Here is a 22,853-nt window from a genome sequence, read left to right on the forward strand (position 1 = left end):
ATAGTTATATATTTCTTTGGTTAGATTTAAAGTTAATATCTAAAATGAAACTAATTTTGATATCTACAAATGCGTATATTACAACATTCTTATTTCTGGTAATATTTCGATTTTTGACAGCGCACGTCATTCTTCGCTTTCTCTTGTCAGAAACGATATTTTCAACATCAAATTTCAAAAGGATAACTATTTGAGAATGTTATAGAATAAAGATTTAAATAATTATGAATAGATTAGCGTCTATGACTAGGTGTTATCTCACCACATATAGAAGTAGTGTTTATAGAACGCCATGCCATATACTAGTTCCAAAAAACACTTTACCGAATGTATTTACTATTCGAGGTGCCCATGAACAGAAGAAAATTAGGTCTACTCTGAATTATATGATAGCGCTTGGTGTTATGACTGTAGGTTTAAGTTACGCCGCAGTACCATTATATAGGATATTTTGTCAGGTATGTGTTCATAATCCTGATAGTAACAGTGTTATCTTCGCAACTATTTTAAATGAAGCGTAAAATTTTTAACTCAAATAATGATCTATTTGAAGATAAATGTTTAAAAATCTGTAAATAGGGTTTCGGTTAAAAATTTGGATGGTTTAATTTACAGTTTTGATTTATTAGTTAATATTTTCAAGACAAACAAGTTCTGGACATCTGTAATTATAGCATAACACCCAAATTTATAATTATCAACTTTCTATATGCCAGTAATAAAAGTATCATCAATAGTTTGCCCATTTATGTGGAATATTAATTTTTTCACAGGCCTACAGTTATGGTGGCACAACAGCTCAAGCAGAGGCCAATGAGACAATAAGTAAAATGAATGCTGTCAAGGAAAGGCCCATTAAGATAAGGTTTAATGCTGATGTGGCTTCTTCCATGCAGTGGAACTTTAAGCCTCAACAAGTTGACATAACGGTAAAAAAAATTGCTTATTTATCCTCATACATTTGCACAAAACCATGATCCAACTTATATAGTGAATATTATTATTGGAATCCCCAGGTAGTTCCAGGTGAGACGGCTTTAGCATTTTACACAGCTCGCAATCCCACAGACAAACCGGTGATTGGTATTAGCACATATAATGTGATCCCTTTCGATGCCGGACAGTATTTCAATAAAATACAGTGCTTCTGCTTTGAGGAACAACAGTTGAATCCTCATGAACAGGTCTCACTTTTTAATTCAGTTTATTAAATGTTATCAAGTACTCAATAGTAACTTCCACACTCAACACTTAAAAAAGGTTGTCATGATGATGAGTAGTTACGACTGACAGTGAAAAAACGTCACTGAAATTATGCTTTTCATTTGGAATAAAGACTTTATTATAAACTTGTATTGTTTTCAATAGCCTTCATATAAAGATAAAGTGACAGTTAGGACATTCACTTCTATGTTACAGCCATTTCAGTTTGGATGGTCTTAAATTTAATGTTAAGTTGCTTAACATCTCAATGAGCATAAAAGAATAATGTTGGCTAAACTTTTCTTTCAAAACTAAAAGTTCAAGGCTATTTAGTGCTGCATCAGGTATACAGAGAGTCATGTTGTCCTATTACTATTAGTGAACTGTGTATGGTAGTATTGCAATAAGTATAGGAGACATTGAAAAATAAGTAATTAATTGGATGTCTTTCAACAAATTATTGTATAAACATAATGTATGTGTACTGTGACAGGTGGACATGCCGGTGTTCTTCTACATTGATCCAGAGTTTATGGAAGATCCCAAGATGGAATTTGTCGATGAAATTGTGTTGTCTTACACATTCTTTGAAGCTAAAGAAGGCTTGAAATTACCAATGCCTGCATATGCCAAGTAGTGCATGGGGTGTACTTCAGCAAAAAATGATTTTTTAACTCATTACGACGCCTTCTTTATCTACTAAAGACTTTACAAGTGTGGGAAGGATGATGACACATTTTTGAAATAATAGTCAATATCTAGAATTATGTGCTGTACAGAAAGTAGTGTAATGTTAATTTGTTTTAAATAAAATATTTTGTTCAAAAATGGTATTTTCTTCATGAGTAGTATCTGATCATATACTGTGATGTTTCTGGTTACCTCTTGAAGGGACAAAACAGAAATGAAAGATTGTATGTTAGAGCTCGTTTATATTCCTACTTTTATAAGAGGTTATTAAAAGATCGTCGCGAAGCTCGTTCAAATTAATCAGGCCTTGATGGCAGCGGTAACGGGGTACCCTCGCCGGAGTCCCATACATTGATCGCGGTCTATGAACAGCGCCGTGCTTTTATTCCTGAGGTCAGCCTCGAGCCCTGCGCGGACTCCCAGCAGGGTCTGGTGCGTGCCCTCCGCCGTAGCGATTTTGGACCGCAACGTCTCCATCGTCTCCTGCAGGTCGCACACCTCCTTTACCAGCCTGGAACCGATTGGTAGTTATATTCGTGGTACAGCGTTAACTTCACGCTGACTCGTGGTCCAAGGGAACCTATATTCAATAAATAAACAATACTGATAATTAGGTATATTGTTAATGTGTGACCTGTGCTGTGCCTCGTCGCGACACTTCTCCAGATGAGGCCTGTTGGTCCGCGCCTGCAGCCTCGTGTGAGCGACCTTCATGGGCTGCAACTTGTCTTCGATGGCTTTGTTCAATAGCTCTAGCGTTTTCTCGACGTCGAACATCTCTTGCTGTATCTGGAAACATTCAACATGCTGGGTCGTATCGGTCCTGGCAGCGGGCCTCGTATAACAGTCTATCGTTACCTTATGCAGATGTAACTGTAATTTATTTTTAATCTCGATCGTCTCTGCGATGCGGCGAGTGAAGGCGCTGTTGGTGTTGCTCCATTGATCCCAAATCTCGGTTGCGGACACGTTTATCAAGTTCTCTGCATCTGTTCAACAGATTTGAACCGTGAAGTCTTTGATACAGCTCCTGTGTGTCTGTGCGGGTGTTAGTTCACACTCACCGGACAACATCTGCACGGCCTTGGCGCGCTCGGACTGTGAGCGTTGCAGCGTGGCAGCGCTCGCGGCCGACCAGCGCGCCGCGTCACACACGGTGGGATCGTAACGCTCGATACCCGCGTAGAACTGCAGCCCCTTAGAGAAGTTGTTGAGCTGGTGACACATCGAGTCTATTCCCAGCGCGTACTCTTTGTTCCGCATGTCCGTCTCCAGCTCGTGCTGGGTGGCGCGACAATTCTTTGACTGTTGACGGACCTGGAGCAACAGAACATTACTCAAGTTTGTTTCAACTCGACCCTCTCAAAGGAGATACCAGAGTATTAGATTAACCTTTTCGAGCATGTTACGGAACTTGTCTTGGCATTCACGTAGAATAGCGACTTCTTTTAGCAGGGATTGTTCCACGGTGTCGTGGACCTGTTCCAAACCTGGTAATGTAAGAGGTAAATAAACGGATACTCGCGTCTGACAAACGTTGTCATCGATATATAACCTTGTCGCTTCTCTCGATGATAGAGACACTCCTGGACGATGTGGAGCGGCCCCTCAATGCCGGCCACGGCTCGTTCTAGTTGTCTCCGCGTATCGTTCAACTTCTCACAGGTGGCCACCAGCCGCTCCATCTCTATGGACACCTTCAAACATACACGTTAGTATAACTCTCTGAATCGTGGACTCCGCTGTATATCTCACCTCGTTTCTCCAGAACGTCGTGTCCGTTATTCGTTCCCCGATCCGTCTGCCGGAGTCCCGCTGTCCCTGTGTACCGATTTCATCGGTCTCCCTGGGTGTGTTATGAATGCATATGCATCAATTAGTGATCATCGCCTAATATGTTTGAGTCGCATGAATCCAACAAACCTGAGCATGCGCATGATGTCGTTCCTGACGCGCTCAGAGTAGTTCCTTTTGGCGTCGGACTCGTTGTAATTCTTGATGCTGTTCTGGTTCCACTCGTAGTGTGTGTATCGCGTGTAGAGCGCGGCGCGAGCGGCGTGCTCGGGACTGCGCTCGAAACCAGTCACCAAGTTGGGGAATCGCAAGGGCTCCGTGGCCATACCCGCCGGCGTGTAGCAAGGATCCACCATCGTGTTCGTGATGGGCTGAGACGGCCTGGTTAACGGATATAATATTTATTATTATTATACCCTATTTTATTAAAATACATATCAAAATGATACTCCCTATTTATAACTTGTATTCTTATTAGTATGTAGTCAATGATTATGAGTATTACTATTATTATTTACAAATGTTAGTGCGTAAGGCTGTATATGTACTAGAAATTAATTGAAGACGGTCTAATGGTAGTATTTACATTGGTGTTACTTCAATTTCTTCGTAACCCATGATTGGTCTCCAAGGATGCTTCTTTGGCGAGTGGAAGCAATAGCCAACTTGAGGCGGAATGCTTGGAGCACCCGCGGTTTCTTTCACGGGGCTCCATTGTTGCAGTTGCTAAAAAATTACAAAAAAATGTTCAAAGCATTTTTTAAATACAACTTTTTAACTATTTACTTTAAAATATATATATTACCGTACACATGGATACTTCTTTGGCCATTATTATAATAAATTTAGACAATTTAATCCCAAAAATATCTAAGTATACTATATTTAAGCCTACATATAATGGTTAAAAAATATTTGAAAATCGATGTCAGTCATTATTATTACAAAAAAAAAAACATCTTTTTATATTATATAAAAATGAAAATAAATTATTATTATTTTTATAAAAAATTTAAATAGTATTACTATACAACATTATTTAAAATTAATTCAAAAAATAACCTAATTATTTTTTTTGTGGTTTTATTTGAAAAAAACCCTCAATGCCATTTGCTAGACGGCGACGACTGTCAACTTGTCACTTGCCAGTTGCCATTTGTCAATGTTATGGACGGAACGTATTTATGAAACTGATATCTCGTACTGTGTTTTGAGATTTGTTATTGTACATATGTCCTCAGAATTATTAACATTATATATTAATCTCTTTTAAAGTAGAACTGTTATGAGTTATTGAATACAATGAGTACAGTTCCAGAAAACGCACCAAATCGTATGTAATACTACTTGTTTAATGTTTTAAGTTAAGAATGAATTTTAACAAAATATTGGATACAGATTGCCCTGGTACTGGGAGTGAAGATGCAGGGAAAGCCTCAGCTTGTGCCGGCTGCCCTAACCAGAATATATGTGCTTCTGGTAAATAAAAGAAAGTATTTTTTAACAATAATTACTGTAACCATTGAGACTAATGATTGCTCTTTCTTCCAGGTGTGGCAACTGGTCCTGATCCAGCAATTGAATTGATAAAAAGTCGCCTATCGAATGTCAAACATAAAATTTTGGTTCTCTCCGGCAAAGGGGGTGTCGGAAAAAGTACTGTCACATCATTGCTAGGACACATGTTGGCAAAACAAAACCCTAATATGAATGTAAGTCATGTTATATTTTAAACCATTATTTAAAAGCTCGTAGAAAAAAATTAAATATTTAATATAAAGTAATGCCTAAAATATATTAATCGTATAGTTTAAAAAATGACACCCATCATTGGTTCTACTTTCCTCAGATATACAGAATCATAATTATTTAAACTGTAAATTAAGTGTCATGTATGAGGTAATAATGTTATCTTATTTATTGAAATTATTTAAAATTTTAAAGTATATTGAAAAACAAATTGTGTGTAAAAAAACTAAGTACTGGTTAAGTACAGTAATGTGCATATACCTTATCGTACTAGACACTTGTTCCAATAGTAATGTTGTTCTGTCTGTTGTAACATTATAAGGTTATTGCCCCGTTAATAGTTCATCTTCAATAACCCCATTCAGTTATTTTGCTTCTGTTAGTGAATTGGAATTGACCTCAATTGATAACATTACTGTGACATAATTTCTGATGTCAGAATAACAGACTTTTGATATTATATATAGATTACAGCATTCATTTAAGAATTTTATAAGAGGATAATATTTTTAAATTTTAAACTTATACTTCATTTACTCTGCAATCTCACTCACTTGAGATAAAAGTGTCACTCCAAAATCAAGAATGTTATGTAAAGTGCAAGAGATAAATATGAATTTATGTTCTATTTTTAAAAACAATAATTTAAATATTCACTTCAATGGTATAAAAAAATTCAATTTTTTTTTAATATATATTTTTTATACATCATTACTAATTTTACCTTTTAAGGACAGACAGTAAGTCGCAAACTACTTTAATTTAGAGCTTTGACTTTAATGATTATTTTATGAATCCGGGCAAAAATCACTCTGTCAGGTCTTAGTTGATAAGAAGTATGTAAATTATATAACACCCTGACCATAAATTGAGCTTTGACCTTATATTAATACATATTAATGGCAATTTTTCTGTTTTAATATGAAACATTTTTTCAGGAGAATTATCTCTTCCAATAGTTATTCATAATATACCGTCATGGAGTCATATTACACTGATCTCATAGGACTGAAACTAAGGAATGAGCCTTTTGTTTCCTTTAAACAATACTCATCAAATTACACCTTAATACCTTAGCCTGTTTAGGAAATTGATTCATTTGATATTATACAATACGTGTATATATTTCTCTCACTTGCACATACTATTTCTTCTTGGAATGTTTTGGTCTAAATCAGGTGACAATTACAATCAATTAGCCATTACTTGCACCAAAAAATGTATATTCTTATATATCGACAGTTATTTTTTTGTTTGTAAGACGGTTTTCAACTAACGGTAGTTTCGTTTCCACAGCCCCGCCTTAAAATTCGAGGTCTTATTTCGGATACAGCAAGTTAAGGTCTTTTAAATATCACTATGTTTTTGATTTTACTCGTTTAGACGTATGTGTTCATTTTAATTTCGCTTACAAAATTATAAAAATATAAAGTCTAGTTATATTTATACGTTAACCATGCAAGTGACATTTGTATTCTTCTGAGATGTCTGAATATTTTTGATTTGTATTTAAAAATGTGCATTCACAAGTATGCATAAGTGTCGTAAATGTAGTGACGAAGATTCTTTATAAGTAATTTTTTAAGAGATGACATCCAAGGAAACAATAGACCATTAATCTCGTTTGATAGAATACTTCTGGATCATTATGGTCAATTTTTTCTAAGAAAATAAGAAATTATTGCACGATTTAAACGATCCCGATTCGTGGGTAGGTCATGTAATGTAATGTGATGTATGGTATAATATAAATAGGGATTCTCTATTGGCTATTGGTAATTTACCCTGTTGTACCGCGAGCGTCTTTCCTGAGAACTTCCGAATTCCATTTTTACGTAACTAACTCTTATCGACCATGGAAAGCGACTGGCGGTCTTCAATGCGGCGTCTGAACTCGGAGACGGTTCCGCCTGGTACAGGTGACCTTGTACATACATATAGGTCACTCCCGTTAAGGATACACTAGCAGTCCACGATATGCAAGGGTTTAACTTGCAAAAAAATAATAGTAAATGCTTTTGTATTTGTCAATAAATGTTCTCGAATATTCAGGCGTGTTTTGTGATTATTTTATATAAAAATAAATAGAAATGTATTGATACGATATTTGCGTAGTTTATAATAATGCGGAAATTGGTTGACGGAGTTCCGTATCGAAATTGAAGTGTACCAACTGGCAAGGTCGTCGTGAGGTACTTTTAAATTTAAATTGTTAATAAACATGTTTCTATCGTTGACCTAGAAGTATGAAGAAACATTATATATATTAGTTAGTATAGAACATAAAATCTTTTGCTTACAGAACACAGAAACCCTCGGTGCTCGTTTTCTGTAAATCATTATCTAAATTCTTTTAATAATTTAACACTCCCAAGTTATTTCCCACGTGCCTCATTCGTCAATTCAGTCCGTCTTAATTCTAAAGTTGGCAACATTAATTAATACATTACAGTGCATTTACTTAGCTTTCTTATTCTTTGTATAAAAGTAATCCTTATATAATAGATCATCTAGCCAAAGCCAGCTTAAGTCAACACGTATATTTTGAATAAATTATAATCAATTAAATTATTATAAGATTTAATGGTTAATAGCGAATAAACTAGTTTGAGATTTTATATGGGACCTACTATTATTTTATAGTTCTGCATATGAAAGAGAACATTTTTTTCAACTGAACGGAATATTAGATTTATGAAAAATATTATATCGTTATAGCACAGTATCCGGAGGAACCTTAAAAAAACGATACATACATATAGAATTGAAAAGTGTAAAATATTTATATACTTTGAATGCGTAAATAGCTCACCATTTAGAATGTCTGAACCGCCAACATTAATCGTTCGACATAAGGCGGGCGGATGGGGGCGGTTTTGAACAATATTTCTCTTGTTATTTTGGTTCTTATTGAATAAGGACGATCTGAATTTTATGTTCCTTAATAATGAATATATTAATTTGTGTATGAGGTGGGGATCTTAGACGCGGACATTTGTGGTCCCAGCCAGCCCCGTGTGCTGGGCGTCCGCGGAGAGCTCGTACACAACTCGGGCTCCGGCTGGTCGCCCGTCGTGAGTAACAATATGTCTTTTAAAACTACTTAAAGAAAATAAATGTATTGCTCACAGTCATTATCTTATGAGCTCAAGAAGCTGTTTGATGTCGCTCACATCGCCTTACTTTGTTTAAACCCTCATCGTCTGATTAATTTCGTTTATTAAACAATTAGCTCCTGATACATTTAAACTTCCTGACAGTATGTAACGGACAACCTCTCCCTGATGTCCATCGGCTTCCTGCTGGGCAGCCCGGATGACGCGGTGATATGGAGGGGACCCAAGAAGAACGGTAAAAAACATTACACGTCCACAGACTAGTAATGATGATATGTACATATGTAAAATTCTTTCTGGGTCTAACTAACGGCTACTCGTCATTTCAGGTATGATCAAACAGTTCCTGAGTGAAGTGGACTGGGGAGACCTTGATTACCTGCTCATCGACACTCCGCCGGGTAACGAAATATGTTAACTATTTATTAAATGAAATAAACCCTTAATTGGCAGCTGAATGTATAAAAAAAATACTGATATCTTTAAGGCTCGCCTAAGTCGTGTGAGTGAGATTGCAGCATTGCGTGAATACATTAAACTGATGACTCTCAGGACTAAGTGTAATATTATCTTGGACCCCACATGTGTTGTATATGATATAACCCTTCACGTCCCCGCGTCTGGTCGTCTCAGGTACGTCTGACGAGCACCTGTCCCTGGTGCAGTACCTGGCCGAGGGAGCTCGCTGTGTGGTGGTGAGCACGCCGCAGGAGCTGGCCTTGCTGGACGTACGAAAGGAGCTGGCCTTCTGTCGGAAAGTGGGACTGCCGGTGCTGGGGGTAGTCGAGAATATGGCTCTGTTCGTCTGCCCCAACTGTCAGGTACACACACGATAATGAACAACTTGACTTCCATGCAGTTTTGATGACTTTTATTATATATACGGTGACTTATAAAAAACCTTCAGATTGTAGGGTCGTGGAGATTTAATATCGAAAGGTGTTATATTATTTTAGTATATGTATTGTTTAGGCGCAGAGTGAGATCTTCCCCGCGTCGACGGGTGGCTCGAGTCAGATGTGCTCGGAGCTGGGCGTGCCGCTGCTGGGCGCTCTGCCCTTGGAGCCGCTTCTGGCGCGCGCCGCCGACCGCGGCGAGGACTTCATAGCAGCCCGACCCACCTCGCCCGCTGTCACGGCACTCACGGATATAGTCAAGAGTGAGCCGAGATTGATAACCACAGATAATAGAACTTATTACTGTTATTTTTTACAGTTGATAAATTGAAATTTTTTCCGTTTCAGAAATCACGGCGTCCTGTGAATCTTAAATATTAAATGACACAAGTGTTTTTGTTATTTACATATTATAGTTTTAAGTGTATCGAGCCGACACCTAGTCTGTGTTAAATGTAAAGATAAAAATCAAATATATTATATAAAATAAATATATATTCACGTACTTAAAACTTGTTTTAATTACCTTCAAAATATAATTGCATAAACTCTTTATACAAGTCTAAGTACTACATAATATCTCAATTACAGAAATCTGAATACTAAAATGTTAATTTCCTTGGAAAGAGTCAACTTAGACGAAGTATGTTATGATTCTGGAATAGAAATATACAATATTTTTAATAGAAAAAAAAAGATTTTTAGGCCATAACCTAATTTATATTTTAAATTTCTAATGGACTTGCTACTCTTACGTCGTCAAATGCTGAATAAAATATTTTAACAATTTCAAATTAAAAGATTGTATTATCTATACATCGAATGCACATATTATACAAAAAAATATATATGTATATATAAAAGGATTTTTATGCTATAATTAGGAGAAAGACGGTTCTTTAGCAGTTGACTCTGGCTAGATAACCGGAATAAAAAATAATACACCAAATTTTTCGTCTGTTTGATATTATTAAAATTTAAGATTAATGCAATGAATTGTGTATAAGGAGAAAACAAAATTATAGCACTGAGCTACATAATATTTCAGATGAGATAAAATATTTATCAGCTACGTATGTCAAACCACTGACAGTTGTTATTATCAATTTTACTGATATTTATTACGGATTTTTAATGTAAAACTAAAAACTCTAAGCTCTATCGAAATATTTACATTCTGTAAAAGGACTAAATAATTACCATTTATTTTATAATGAATATTGTACAATGTTCATAAAGAATAACAGTGGATTTCGAGAAATTATTGATATGTTTTACAATACAATATCACTTCGGAATAAATAAGTAAAAATGCCTTCGCATCTAAATGAGGAAGAGGACAAGCCCTGCAGAGCTTGTTCGGACTTCAAGACTTGGGCGAAAAAACAAAACAAATCCAAACCACCAGACGTGAAACCACCGGTGAGGTTAGGTTTTCATAACCACTTACTTCTAGAAAATTCTATGTAATATATGATTATGTTCTTTGCAAAATGATTAAGGTGTAGGAATATATTAACGCAGTTTTAATATATTTGAAACAAATCCAATGAATGATGTAATGAAGTTATAATTGCAGCCTGTAACAGAAAAAAAGGAATGTCCCTTGGACAAGGATGAGTTGGGTCGACAGACTTGGGGCTTCCTGCACTCTATGGCGGCATATTTTCCAGAAAAACCAACTCATGCACAATCTAATGATATGAACAAGTTTTTTAATATATTTGCTCAATTCTACCCGTGTGAACCTTGTGCACTGGACTTTAAGGAAGAGTGAGTCATTTTTATATTGTTATGCAATTGTTTCATATAGTGGAGTACTTAGAGTGAAAATGTTAAATAATAGTGATTTTATATTAAAGTACAAAAATATTACCAAAGCATAAGTATTATGTAACTAGGTTTAACACTTTCGTTTTGTCTTTTCACTTTAAATGTTTTTGGAATTGTGTGTTCAGATTTAATCAAAATATCTAATTTTTTATCCTTTACCTTCGTTTAAAATATTCAGCAAACATAAGCTTGAAAATCAGCATTTTTTAAAATTTACTATCAAGCAAGTAAAGTTTACAGTTGTAAGAAAATCCATGACCATAAAATATAAGATACCTTAATAATTGTTGATTGACTTTAAATATTCATTGTGATCCTTTAGCCGAAATTGACTTTTTCACTTTACAGAGCGGTTTAAATCTTAAAAGTACATATGTGCCATCAATTTATAATAAAATGCATCTTTCCAGTATAGCAAAACATCCGCCAAAAACGAAATCTAGAAATGAGCTTGTAAAGTGGCTGTGTGACCGACACAACACTGTAAACATTAAACTTGGGAAGCCTGTGTTTGACTGCAGCAAAGTTAACGAGAGGTGGAAGGATGGTTGGTTAGATGGTTCCTGCGATTAATAGACTCACAATGACAACGCCACGAGTATAGTTGCCATACACAGTTTACGAAGAAACATGAAGATTTGATCCAAGTATTAAAATATCAAGCAAATATATTTGAACTAATGTCGCGTTTGATCTATTGGTTATATTTCTACTCTGTATACAAAAATAACTCAAATAAGTTATTTTGTTCATTATAATTGTAGTGTATTTGTGTTGTGAGTGAGACTTGCACTGTGGAGTAAATACTATTAAAGATTTGTTATATTTATTGTTTATAAATTATTTTATTTTTTTCTCCTCTAAAGTTACAGACTGTATCGGTTGGACAGGTTACTTAGTATGTTATTAAAACTAACACATTATGAATTTACATTTTATTGATAAAGACTTAATAATTGAGAGCAATAGCTAAGATTCATTAATCCCATACAAAACATGTTTTTAAATTCATTTTTCATACAGATATACATATACATACATATGTAATTTTTTCACATTCTAAACATCATTCTAATAACTACAACAAGACATTTGATTTGGAAAACAATAGTACATTTATAAAGGAAACTAACCAAATATGGAATTCCTTGGTTACTCTAAGAATATAAGTGTGACCATTTTTTGTTTCATTCGGTCTATTTACTGTCGCACTCGCACCATCGTGTCTGTTGCGCGAACTCTACACGAGTGGTTGGCGTGTTTTGTTTAGTTGTCGCACAGGAAATTTTAAAGGTAAGTAGCAAATAAGAATTACCAGTTATTAGGTATGTACACATAAATGTTATGCTATTCGGCATTTTGTGATCTTCTGTCATTAAAATATCGTGACTTGTAAAAATATTTAGACTTATTTATTTGAACAAGTATAAAAATCCAAGTATGGACAATAGTCGGTGTCTGTTTATGAAATATTCCATAATGAGATATTTCACATGCTAGGTACTTGCTGCTTTTTTTTTTAAATATGTTATATTTGTTTTTAGAATGTCGGATTCACAATCAACGAAAAAATGAAAAACCTAAGATGTAGAAAAAATGGCAAAAGCTATAACATTCGTATGCGGAAAGAAAATGGGTTAATTGAAAGCGGCACAGCATTTTCAAGTGCCTAGAACAACTTTATTTCGTCTACGCCAAAACGATCACCGGTCTCCAGGAGCGGCAGCAGCTACTACATTAGCACAAAAACTATATTGGGCTCAGAACTTGAACGTCAGCTAGTAGAATAAATATTAACGATGAAGAGCAAGTTTCACGGTTTAACAAGAAGCGATTTTCGCCGTATGGCGTATAATCCATGCTAGCAAAGCCTTACAATTTGCAGGATTCCTTCGGAAAAAAGTGGTTAAAGTTATTTTTAAATCGTCATAAAGACAAACTGGTACATATTTTGCAAGAGCATTTGGATATAAAAAAAAACAATCTTCAAAAAAATTACCAGCCATCTGAGAGAGTTGCAATGGATGAAAGCATGAACAAATTCAAAGGCAGAAATTCCCTAAAACAATACATGCCAATAAAAGCCCGCGAAACGTGGACACAAGGTTTGGATGATGTGGGCTGCATCCGGTTATTGTCTCAATTTTTAGATGGTATAGCAGTGTAGTACATGTGAAGAGCCTCTTTGCTTACGAGACGGTAAAACATGTTTTGCAGCTTTTCATAAAAAAAAATATTTTTTTTATTACTTTTGTACTTCTGTAACGATGATTCGTGTAATAAATGACTTTCACAATCATCCTAGTTTTATCTATAGCAGTAGTCATGGTGGTTAGCGGTAGTGACCACCTCATCCCTTGAAAGCCTTAAAACCTATAATATTTTCTTCTATTTTCTGTGATATTTTGGTTGTAAACGTTGCTTGAACAGACAGAAATTGATAATTATGTTGCTATTGTAAAAGTGTGACCGAAGGAGATAAGTGCTACATGTAAATGTATGACTTATTAGTAATAACATTAAACTGATTTAATTCCTGTTTTTTTTTATGTCCTAAAACAAGATGGTATTCCATATTTGGTTACTTTCCTAACAAAAGAGACAACTGATAACTTATTTGTCAAGGATGTACAGGAGTATGGCGGAGATGACACAGTCAAAGATGGATTTTGTACATACATCACAAACAAGTCAAATCACAAGATTTGAATCGATGAGTCCACAAACAGCTGTACGTTATGGATACATAACATACAGCAAGCTCATTATTAAACAATGTTTCAATAGTCCGAGACCAATGACAAGTCTCCAACGAGAGTCCCTTGTTTGTCGTCGTTACAACACTAGGACTGGTCGGAGCTATGTTTTGTTTGTTCTCATAAGAACTCCATTTCCCTTTCGATTCCCACAAACTTCAGTTGTTCAGTCGGCCCGTATCTGAAAGATATACAATACATATGTGTGTGTAATGTGGCTTGGTTGCTAGTTATATTTTAAATCATTTATAATTTGGTGCAAAATATCCGGGTACTATGAGTTTTCAATATTAGATTAGATATGAGATGGTTTATTTATCGTCAAGTGTGGACATCCAGCAGGGTGTGTGTGTGTACCTGTAGTCAAAGAACAGTTCCTCTCCGGGCTGGATGGCTCGCTTGGCGAAGATGCCGATGCGATGGTCTCCGTTCACCATCATGACCTTAGCGTAGCAGTTCGGGTTTATCGAGTGGTTCGCGAACCGGATCTTATTGCCCTTACGAGTCGCGTCAACTACGAAGTCTGTAATTACACAGGAAACCTCATGACATCCAATAACACGTTTCAAATTCATAAGGATGTTCCTTTTTGGAATTCTTCTTAAGAAAGAAATAAATTATTTAATAATAATATATATAGCTTAAAAGGAGAACACGGAGTATAAGTTGTCTGTCAATATATTTTTGGTATGAAATTAAGTGCAATCTAAAAATACGTGGTCGGTTTGAACGTCACAGTTTACGAGCGCACCGTTGTTGAGGTTGAAGAGGAAGGAGCACATGTATTTGTCGTAGACCTTCCCGCGGCGGTCCGCCTCGTCCTGCGAGATCACCTCGCCGCAGTACTCGGAGATGAACTCGTTCTTGTGGGCGGCTTCCTTCAAGAAGATGCCCCAGCCCGCCACGTCGGACGGAGCCAGCAGCAGGTGCTTGTGGAGACCTCTATACAAGATACTAGCTTATAATGTGTGTGTGCGTTATGAATGTTGTTAATGTTAGTGTGTGTGTCGCACCGCTGGACGGACACGTTCCTGCAGTAGAGGGGCGCTCGGGGGGCGGCGGGCGAGGGGGCGTCGGCGCCGCAGGCGGTGCACAGGTCGGGGTCGCACTCCCGCACGCCGAGGTAGCACGGACACTGCTTGGTGTTACACTGGGCCTTGCAGCGGCAACCGGGGAAGCGGTTCTGACCTACACGAGCGGTTGCATCATATTAATCATTCGGTCACTGCTACAGTAGACTGTACACACGACACGCACTTTACCTGAATAATGTAGAGTCCAGAAGGTATTTTGTTAAATCCTAATATAGATATATTGCTAACACACAAATCGCAGTCACCGTATCGGACGTTCCTCTAGAGTAGACTCTAGGCCCTAGAGTCTAGGGGATTGAGACACGTCACTGATGTTAGTTTTAAAAACAACGTGTCCGTACGGGGTACGGTAGTCGGCCTTACATGTAGTGTCATATATTAAAACCGTAATGAATATTTTTCACAAAATATAATAATTGTCGGGTTATGGTTTATTGATGTGTCACTCACAGTCGCTGCTACATTGACAGAATTTCTCGCAGAAGTTCTGCGACTGGAGACACGGACACAGACTGTCGCACGGCTGGTTGGGATGATCGCACGGAGTGTAGTTGTAGCTGTACAGTAGAAACATGATTTACTCTACATACTAACGGGGTACAGTATTATTTGACGGTTATTTACTGGCACAATAATTTGTAACTAATAATTTAACACGCCTTCCTGCACTGTCTCTTAGTTCCACGTAGTGGTTCCTTTGTTTTGATCGATTTAAATGATGTTTACATATGACCTTTGTTATAAGAATTCATCGTACGTTTTAGGGCTTTACGTTCCAAACGACCGCAGTCGTCGTTTGGTGGGGCCTTAATGCGTGTGTGCTGTGTACATACACGTGATGCGAGGCGGAGTCCTTCTTGAGCTGTATCTTGCGGCAGTGCACGGACCACAGGCGATGCTTCTTCTTCTTCTTCCTGGGCGGCGTCAGCTCGGCCTCCACGCGGCACTGCTCTTGTCCGGTGCGGATCCAGTACGTGTAGACCTTCAAAGTTGTATAATGTTACGTCAGATTATAGTTACGATACTATATACGACCGAGTTAACGGACAGTACTGTATACTTTGTTGATATCGGAAAGGAAATACTAAATAGACAAGTCGCGCACGTCTCTGGCTGCCTTCTTTACAATAGAAATTAAAAAAAAAAAAAACACAAAAAATGAAAATACTTTTTAATAATTTATTTACATATATGTTATCATCTACACCGGCGGCTCGATCTGCGATGTGTTGCAGAGATATAAGTGTTGAGCTCGTGTATACACGTGTAATACATTACAACAGTCAGGCGTACCTGCTGACAAGTCTTGGAGAGCATGAGCTGGGCGATGGCGCAGTAGTTGGAGGGGAACACCTTGTGGAGGGCGCGGAACAGGGACTGATCCGACCCCGTCCACTCCGACTCTATGTCGCCTACTGTCAAACCTGGTAGAGACAAAAATATATGGTTTTACAAGGAACCGTATTAAATAATTTATATCTGCTAAGATTTTAAACAAACATGACTTTACTAAGTAAGCGGTGTAGCGTGGACTAGTTATTGAGGTCTAATCACTATACTAAGTCTGTCGACAGTAATTCCATCGAATACTTAATTTAATTCTTTGCATTAATTTTCCTTCACATTTTGCAACAAAGACGGACTATATAATAAACCTTAACTGTGAGTGGCAAAACTGAGTGTCGTGGGAGTGTGTGTATGTCTCACCCAGTACGTTGTAGGGGGCGTCCGTGTGCTCCTGAGGCTGCTTGCTGCAGAGAGCGCTCCAGTTGCTGTTGCTGGAGTTGCTGTTGCTGCCTGGAACACGCGGTACGGTGTCTGTTATGAGTGACCTTAACACGCTCACTATACCCGGTCATTTGTAATATTCATGAAAAGGTTATATTTAAGTTTCTATGAGTTGTTTCATCAGCTTGCATAATATGTAGAATATAAAGTGATAACAGGTCGTACACCAGCGGGCACCACACGTCACCTGATGAAAGTTCCAAACTTCTTAGACCCTAGCGACTGCAGAGTTTCCAGTGAGTTTTCGTCCTAATGCTATCTAGGAAAACTAAATTTACCTCAAGTAGTGCAAGAAGTGCGTTCTCTCCCACGATACTTTAAGTCTCAGCCAGATGAAGGGGAAATCTGCACGCTTACTTATGTGCTGTACTCGAATGTGGAAAGTCCAGAGAGAATTCATAGACCACGAGCACAGATGGTCCCTAGTGGGAACTGCTCTTGGAATGAGATTTATTAAGCGAGGAAGAAGGAACAGATGTGTTCGAATTTTAAGTTTCACGAAAACAACCTGACGTATTATTATTAGGAGACAAATATAATTGAAAAAAAAATAGGAACTTTGTCGAGTATGAATTTTCTGGAAAATCCTAAGTTGGAGACACGCGTGGTTTATACCTGAGGACAACACTTCTATAGATATTTTTGAATAAACACCTGACTGTCCATCCAGGTCACATCGGGGGGGGGGAGTACTAACCTTTCTGATACCTGTTGCTGTCATTGCTGTCCTCCGAGGAGGCGTCGTTGGGTGAGTCCAGCGCCCTGTCCCTCCCCTCCCTCCCTTCGCGTCCGTCCCTCCCCTCCCCGCCGGCCGCCGCTTGCTCGCGAGCTAATTTCTCCTTCATTCCCTCCTAAAACAGTTATAAAACTCATTAAATAAAAAAAAAATTCAATCGGAGTACAATCTTTTTATATATATATCGGATACATCAAAATAGTGCCAAAAATACTCATGAGTTCATTTGGTTCCAAAGCAGTTATTCAAGCTTCAGTCACGACATTACACAGTCAGGACTGAATATTTATGTGCTCAAAATATCATGAAGTTAAATAAATTAACGTGATAAAGTTTTGTTCTAGTACTCCTAACCGGAAACAGACGACGTCCTGACACTATGCAGGGCCATCTCTGTTTCGGCTATTACTATAACTTAATCTCAGGAATTCTTTGCATATAACTTTCCGTTACACCAGCGATAATATACATTGTAATAGGACGTGTGCCTCTCACCAGTAACATATAGCAGCTGGAGCCGCACGGCTCCGAGAAGGGTTTGAGATCCGGACCCTTCCGCTTGGACAGGTTGGGTCGCGGGTGACACGCCTGCAGGCCTACACATCCCACACGCACATTATACCTCTACGACCTTCCGCGATGCAGATGTACGGTAATAAAACAAATATTCATGGGATTTACTGCGCGTTCACAATTATTCTCGACAACATGCTTCAGAAGTCCAAACGCTTCGATTACTTTGCAGAAAACGTGATCACGGACAGACGAGATTTCCATGTGAGAATCATCACCTCGCCTGCCAGTGTTCACGGTTGCTTCAAAGTAAGCGAGACGTCGGGAGCATGTGGTTAATAGTAATTGTAAATCCGATGAGTATTAGTTTCATTCCAATGAACACTCGCGGAGTCGGAGATCTCAACATGTATACAACAATATAATGTCACGGGTCACGCTCGGTCCTTGTGAACACGTCAATCACCTCTGAGATATGCGAGGGGCGAGCTCCAGCCGACCCGGCAGCACAACCTGACCTTATACAATATTTTAATTCCTAACACACGAGACGCTACTACCCTAGGAGAGTTGGAGGTTCTTTTAAAGCAGCCAACATATATTTTGAAATACGAATACCAAATGTAAGAAACCTATTTCCATTGTACATCGAATCATTTTTTTAATATATTGAGCATTCATCGTGAAACGCTTCTGCGCCTGGTGACCTGCTGTTTCTATTAATGGCTTTATGGCTGTGGCTGTGTGTACGGATCATGACAGGTGAACTGGTCGAAATAATTTGAATCATTAAGAAAAGAATTAATGTATTGATGCAGAAACACCTGGATGACCTTTAAATGTACTGCTTTTGGTATATAATAAATAGTTTCAATGAAGCTCCTCCTCACGGGTCTGGTAGAGTCACTAATTGTGTAATATTTTTTCTGTGCTTTTAATGTGTATTTAACTTATATTTGTTTGACTCACATATTTAAAAAATTCCGTACATAATTTACCCATTAATCACGGCATTAAGTTAGGGCAGACTAATACGTCCTAAACGTCTCCCTCCCCTCTCACCGCTCACATACCTCGGAGACGACTGGCATACACACGCGTGTAATATATAATCAACATAACGTATCAGATACACAATCATTAGTGATGGCCATGACCCGCTCTAGATGGGTGGAACAAAACAAAACCGAAACGAAAACAACGAACCAAACCATGACCCAAACAAGGAAACCATAACTAATGAGCAAACAAAACTGGTAACGGCTCCCACGGGGACCCCGCGGGTTGCAATTTGTACATATTTTTTGTCGCCAATTGTATGAGTCGATATCTTTTGTATCTCGGGGTTCGAAAATAGCGAAAACAATATGTGAAGAGGTGAGCTTCTGATATAGTAACGCCTTACCTGTGGCCTGACTTCCTGTCAGCCAAACAGACAAACGGTAAGGCTTACTCAAACAGGACAATATTATTATACAGTCACAACATACAAACAGCACTATACATGAGGCATTACACTGCCAAGGGCTTCCAACAAATGCTTTCAAGTTATTCATTAGGGAGTAATCATTTAAGTCTCTGCATTCAAGATGCTGACCAGGTACTGTCACAGAATATTATTAAGCTTTATATAGAATTACTAAGACAGTCTTTAAAAATTGTAAAAATATTGATTTATGTCAAAAATATTCTCAAAAAATTTAATTATCTAATTAAAGAATGAATGATAATTAAGTAGTCACTTGCTGCCAGTGTCCTTAGAATGAGTTTGTATGTTTTTCATTCATTCATTCTTTCAAAGCATAGAGCGCAGGAGTACTATGAATGAAAAACGTTGAAGCTGTTGGTTTCTCCTTACTCCTGTTAGGTTACACAAACTCATCATAAGGATACTGCATCTCCATTAAGAGTAATGTGGCATGGATTGCTTGTGCGTGTCTCTGTGTGTGTGTGAGTGGTTTAGTCTCTGTGTGTGTGTGTTTTAGTCTCTGTATATGTGTGTGTGTGTGTGTGTGTGTGTGGGTGTATACTGCACTGTATGAGTACTCACGGTGCAGGAAGCAGTCGTACTTGAAGCACCGTCGACAGAACAATGTGTGGAAGGAGTGCATGGTCTGGTCCCGGGACACGCACTCCGCATGAGGTCCGTCTATGTTGGGCGTGCAGGACGGCGGCAGCGCCAGCGGGTCCGCGCGAGACGTCAGCTCCACGTACCTGCGCGATATTAATAATAACACAAGCTCATACTCAACATTTCCGTTCCTAAGTGACACTCACACTCCAGTCACACTCCAGTCACAGAATCATAGTTTAGTTGGTGGAGCAAAACGCTGGAATGTGCCAGAGGTCATGTATATATATGTATAAGTACCTATCAAAGTACTTATTAATCAACTAATAGACTGTATCTTTATATACATATACAAATATGTATATACAGATACAGTCATTACTATCAACTTGCTGTTCAGGTCCGTGTAATTCCGTCCGTCCATCCGTGTAACAGGAAGACTTCCAATACTGGATATGTCCTGCAAGACCTGTCAGAGAGTACACCAGGACTCCGTCCTAAGCATCATTTTCTGGCAGGATGTGATGGAAGTGAAGCCAAGAGATGACAGATCAGGGATATTACAACATATATTAAGCTCATGGGCGGCTTCTAAAGTGCATATCTTTCTGACTCCGAGGTAACTGAGATCTATAATTTTAAATTAATAACCTATAATTATCTGAAAGACTGTTTGTCGTCATTATTATAACTTTTTGTACTGTGAAATCTGTTACCACGTCTGGCTCAAACCTCATAATATTATGACATTACATAATTCTACTGAATAAACTCAATACTTTTCTCTGAGTTCCTGCGCCGTGCCCTTGTCGGGGAACTGTGAGCTGATGGCCTGGAATATTGTGAAGATTGGGAACTGTTTCTCATTGTACACCAGAGACTTGTCTCCCTCCTTGGGTTCTTCTTTGTCTTTCACTTCGGCTGATGTTTCTTTCTGAAATTCATTACGTCACTTTCAATGCTAACAACTCTATTCAAATAATATTTAATGATAGCAAAACATTTATAGACTAAAATATTTATAATTTAGTGTTTTTCTTTTTTCTTAGATTGCCATCTCAATATAATATTTTTTATTCATAAATAATAACAGCACAGAATGTCCTTGCTAGTGAACTAGCTAAATAATACAATAATAAGGTCTATCAGTAAGTACCTCCTTGTCTTCTTTAGATCTCCTCAGCTCCCTCTCCTTCCTCTCCTCAGCGACCTCATCTCCTGTCTGGAATGACACCAACGCATGCACCAGGTCCACAAACAGCTGGTCATCAATAAAACCACCTTCTTTATCACCTGAATAATAATATATGAACATTTATTCCCCTGTTCACATTTCTTTCATTTGCAGCATTAATAATGTGTAACATATTTTTAGCAACAGAAAAGGAGAGACCAGTTTAATAATAATTACATAGAATATTTCCTTAGAATTAAAAAAAGATATTTAATTAAACAAGAAACTTGTAAAATATGATATAAATTTATATTGAAAACTAAAATAGCTTCCAGCTTCCAGCATGTATACAGGTGAAGTGGTCATAAGCTTATAAGCATGATATCTGGAAAGCTCACGAGAGTCAAGTTGACTTTAAAATCAGAAGCACAGATGAGAGCCACACACCAATGTGTATTGAAGTTTGTGGACATGTGTTAGAGAGGCCAACCTGTGTGGACAACCTAGAAGAAGTGTATGTTAAAATCCACCAACATATGATATGAAAGCCGATGTACCATGCACTTTCCCATCGTAGTTCTTTATGAGCTCCTCGATGAATGTACCATCCTGGTCCAGAACTTCGTCTCCCATGTAGGGAATGTTGTGCAGCACCGTTTCATCCTCCACCATGAAGTTTTTCTGTGTCGGAGCCCAGGTGTACATAGTAGGGATGGGATTCACAGAGTTAATGATTCGAATTGGTACTTGCTGAGTTGTTACTACTCCAGATGCTGTGAAATTAACCATTTAATATAAGATAATTGTTAAAATGTAACTCCAATATAGAACAGTTTCAGAAACTAAAAATAAAAAGACTGTTGTGAATTTACCATCTGTACAAGAAACTTCAGCACGTTTCATGAGGCTCTCGTGGCTGGGTGTTGGTGCTGGTGGAGGCCAAAAAGGTCTTCTTCCACGCTCCAAACATTCACTATCACGCATTTCAACAGACTCCGACATGAGCCTCAAGTTCCGAGCCCATGCCACCTTTACCTCATCAGCCCGCTTGAATCTCTATTATCATAATTATTAATTTTATCACTGTAAACAATGTCTCTATTTCAAAATGAACAAAGACTTGGTTTGGGTCTACCTTTGCTTGCCGAAGCCGCATATATTCTGATTTTACTCTTTTTTTCCATTCTGCTGAAACTTTAGACTTGCTCATAGGGTAAATCTAAATACTTTGCTTTATTTCGCTTACTTTTATTATGTTGTTTTACAGGGCACTGCAAATAAACAATACTTTCGCTGTATATATGACGGATCAAGGCACGTTCCCGCTAATCGCTATAGAAAACAGTTGACGTTTAAGTTTTAACAGATCAATTCAACTGAAATGACTTAAAACAAAATATATTTCACAATATATCACATAATTTTTAAAATCTTTAGAAT

At 37.7% G+C, this 22,853-nt stretch overlaps 5 protein-coding genes across 7 annotated transcripts; 3 read left to right on the top strand and 2 right to left on the bottom strand.

Moving 5' to 3' along the window:
• Positions 1-129: 129 nt before the first annotated feature.
• On the top strand, positions 130-2,031 carry LOC116772395 (cytochrome c oxidase assembly protein COX11, mitochondrial). Its single transcript, XM_032664576.2, has 4 exons — positions 130-458; positions 774-929; positions 1,017-1,184; positions 1,697-2,031. The coding sequence occupies exons 1-4, from the start codon at positions 225-227 to the stop codon at positions 1,838-1,840; spliced, it is 702 nt and encodes a 233-aa protein (XP_032520467.1). The 5' UTR covers positions 130-224; the 3' UTR covers positions 1,841-2,031.
• Positions 2,032-2,122: 91 nt separating this feature from the next.
• LOC116772737 (tektin-3-like) lies at positions 2,123-4,603 on the bottom strand. 2 transcript variants are annotated; one of them, XM_061522379.1, is made up of 10 exons: positions 4,493-4,603; positions 4,274-4,413; positions 3,817-4,068; positions 3,649-3,739; positions 3,449-3,590; positions 3,286-3,383; positions 2,958-3,210; positions 2,752-2,882; positions 2,528-2,682; positions 2,123-2,404 (listed from the first exon to the last, which is right to left on the bottom strand). In XM_061522379.1, exons 1-10 carry the CDS (start codon positions 4,517-4,519, stop codon positions 2,194-2,196), a joined length of 1,500 nt encoding a protein of 499 aa, XP_061378363.1. In that variant the 5' UTR covers positions 4,520-4,603; the 3' UTR covers positions 2,123-2,193. The 2 variants fall into 2 exon arrangements, with proteins under 2 accessions (XP_061378363.1, XP_061378364.1); XM_061522380.1 differs by having other exon boundaries at positions 4,498-4,579.
• Positions 4,604-4,823: 220 nt separating this feature from the next.
• On the top strand, positions 4,824-9,960 carry LOC116772561 (cytosolic Fe-S cluster assembly factor Nubp1 homolog). Its single transcript, XM_032664788.2, has 9 exons — positions 4,824-5,020; positions 5,086-5,166; positions 5,239-5,399; positions 8,409-8,510; positions 8,697-8,787; positions 8,882-8,953; positions 9,186-9,373; positions 9,525-9,711; positions 9,797-9,960. Exons 1-9 carry the CDS (start codon positions 4,990-4,992, stop codon positions 9,820-9,822), a joined length of 939 nt encoding a protein of 312 aa, XP_032520679.2. The 5' UTR covers positions 4,824-4,989; the 3' UTR covers positions 9,823-9,960.
• Positions 9,961-10,534: 574 nt separating this feature from the next.
• Positions 10,535-12,121, top strand: LOC116772622 (FAD-linked sulfhydryl oxidase ALR). Its single transcript, XM_032664854.2, has 3 exons — positions 10,535-10,870; positions 11,028-11,221; positions 11,692-12,121. The coding sequence occupies exons 1-3, from the start codon at positions 10,760-10,762 to the stop codon at positions 11,852-11,854; spliced, it is 468 nt and encodes a 155-aa protein (XP_032520745.1). The 5' UTR covers positions 10,535-10,759; the 3' UTR covers positions 11,855-12,121.
• An 80-nt stretch (positions 12,122-12,201) lies between these two features.
• Positions 12,202-22,776, bottom strand: LOC116772325 (histone-lysine N-methyltransferase E(z)). 2 transcript variants are annotated; one of them, XM_061522180.1, is made up of 16 exons: positions 22,549-22,776; positions 22,286-22,469; positions 22,019-22,186; positions 21,396-21,532; positions 21,019-21,173; positions 20,219-20,382; positions 18,151-18,251; positions 17,617-17,770; positions 16,839-16,928; positions 16,425-16,555; positions 15,965-16,113; positions 15,582-15,688; positions 15,051-15,225; positions 14,789-14,979; positions 14,395-14,560; positions 12,202-14,218 (listed from the first exon to the last, which is right to left on the bottom strand). In XM_061522180.1, exons 1-16 carry the CDS (start codon positions 22,621-22,623, stop codon positions 14,158-14,160), a joined length of 2,208 nt encoding a protein of 735 aa, XP_061378164.1. In that variant the 5' UTR covers positions 22,624-22,776; the 3' UTR covers positions 12,202-14,157. The 2 variants fall into 2 exon arrangements, with proteins under 2 accessions (XP_061378164.1, XP_032520362.2); XM_032664471.2 differs by having other exon boundaries at positions 21,971-22,186; positions 22,549-22,775.
• Positions 22,777-22,853: the final 77 nt, after the last annotated feature.

This window comes from Danaus plexippus, chromosome 12, assembly GCF_018135715.1.
Source record: "Danaus plexippus chromosome 12, MEX_DaPlex, whole genome shotgun sequence".
Classification (NCBI taxonomy): domain Eukaryota; kingdom Metazoa; phylum Arthropoda; class Insecta; order Lepidoptera; family Nymphalidae; genus Danaus; species Danaus plexippus.

What these genes read in the sequence shown, in the direction of transcription:
- LOC116772622 (XM_032664854.2), top strand. Translation starts at nt 10,760, where the DNA reads ATGCCTTCGCATCTAAATGAGGAAGAGGACAAGCCCTGCAGAGCTTGT. An exon ending in CACCAGACGTGAAACCACCG is followed by an intron (nt 10,871 to 11,027) that starts GTGAGGTTAGGT and finishes TTATAATTGCAG; the next exon opens with CCTGTAACAGAAAAAAAGGA. An exon ending in GCACTGGACTTTAAGGAAGA is followed by an intron (nt 11,222 to 11,691) that starts GTGAGTCATTTT and finishes GCATCTTTCCAG; the next exon opens with TATAGCAAAACATCCGCCAA.
- LOC116772737 (XM_061522379.1), bottom strand. Translation starts at nt 4,519, where the DNA reads ATGGCCAAAGAAGTATCCATGTGTACG. An exon ending in AAGAAGTATCCATGTGTACG is followed by an intron (nt 4,414 to 4,492) that starts GTAATATATATA and finishes GTAATTTTTTAG; the next exon opens with CAACTGCAACAATGGAGCCC. An exon ending in GAAATTGAAGTAACACCAAT is followed by an intron (nt 4,069 to 4,273) that starts GTAAATACTACC and finishes TCCGTTAACCAG; the next exon opens with GCCGTCTCAGCCCATCACGA.
- LOC116772325 (XM_032664471.2), bottom strand. Translation starts at nt 22,623, where the DNA reads ATGAGCAAGTCTAAAGTTTCAGCAGAATGGAAAAAAAGAGTAAAATCA. An exon ending in TGAAGTTTCTTGTACAGATG is followed by an intron (nt 22,187 to 22,285) that starts GTAAATTCACAA and finishes TTAATTTCACAG; the next exon opens with CATCTGGAGTAGTAACAACT. An exon ending in CTACGATGGGAAAGTGCATG is followed by an intron (nt 21,533 to 21,970) that starts GTACATCGGCTT and finishes ATTATTATTCAG; the next exon opens with GTGATAAAGAAGGTGGTTTT.
- LOC116772561 (XM_032664788.2), top strand. Translation starts at nt 4,990, where the DNA reads ATGAGTACAGTTCCAGAAAACGCACCAAATC. An exon ending in TCGTCTGCCCCAACTGTCAG is followed by an intron (nt 9,374 to 9,524) that starts GTACACACACGA and finishes TGTATTGTTTAG; the next exon opens with GCGCAGAGTGAGATCTTCCC. An exon ending in ACTCACGGATATAGTCAAGA is followed by an intron (nt 9,712 to 9,796) that starts GTGAGCCGAGAT and finishes TTTCCGTTTCAG; the next exon opens with AAATCACGGCGTCCTGTGAA.
- LOC116772395 (XM_032664576.2), top strand. Translation starts at nt 225, where the DNA reads ATGAATAGATTAGCGTCTATGACTAGGTGTTATCTCACCACATATAGA. An exon ending in TATATAGGATATTTTGTCAG is followed by an intron (nt 459 to 773) that starts GTATGTGTTCAT and finishes ATTTTTTCACAG; the next exon opens with GCCTACAGTTATGGTGGCAC. An exon ending in CTCAACAAGTTGACATAACG is followed by an intron (nt 930 to 1,016) that starts GTAAAAAAAATT and finishes TGGAATCCCCAG; the next exon opens with GTAGTTCCAGGTGAGACGGC.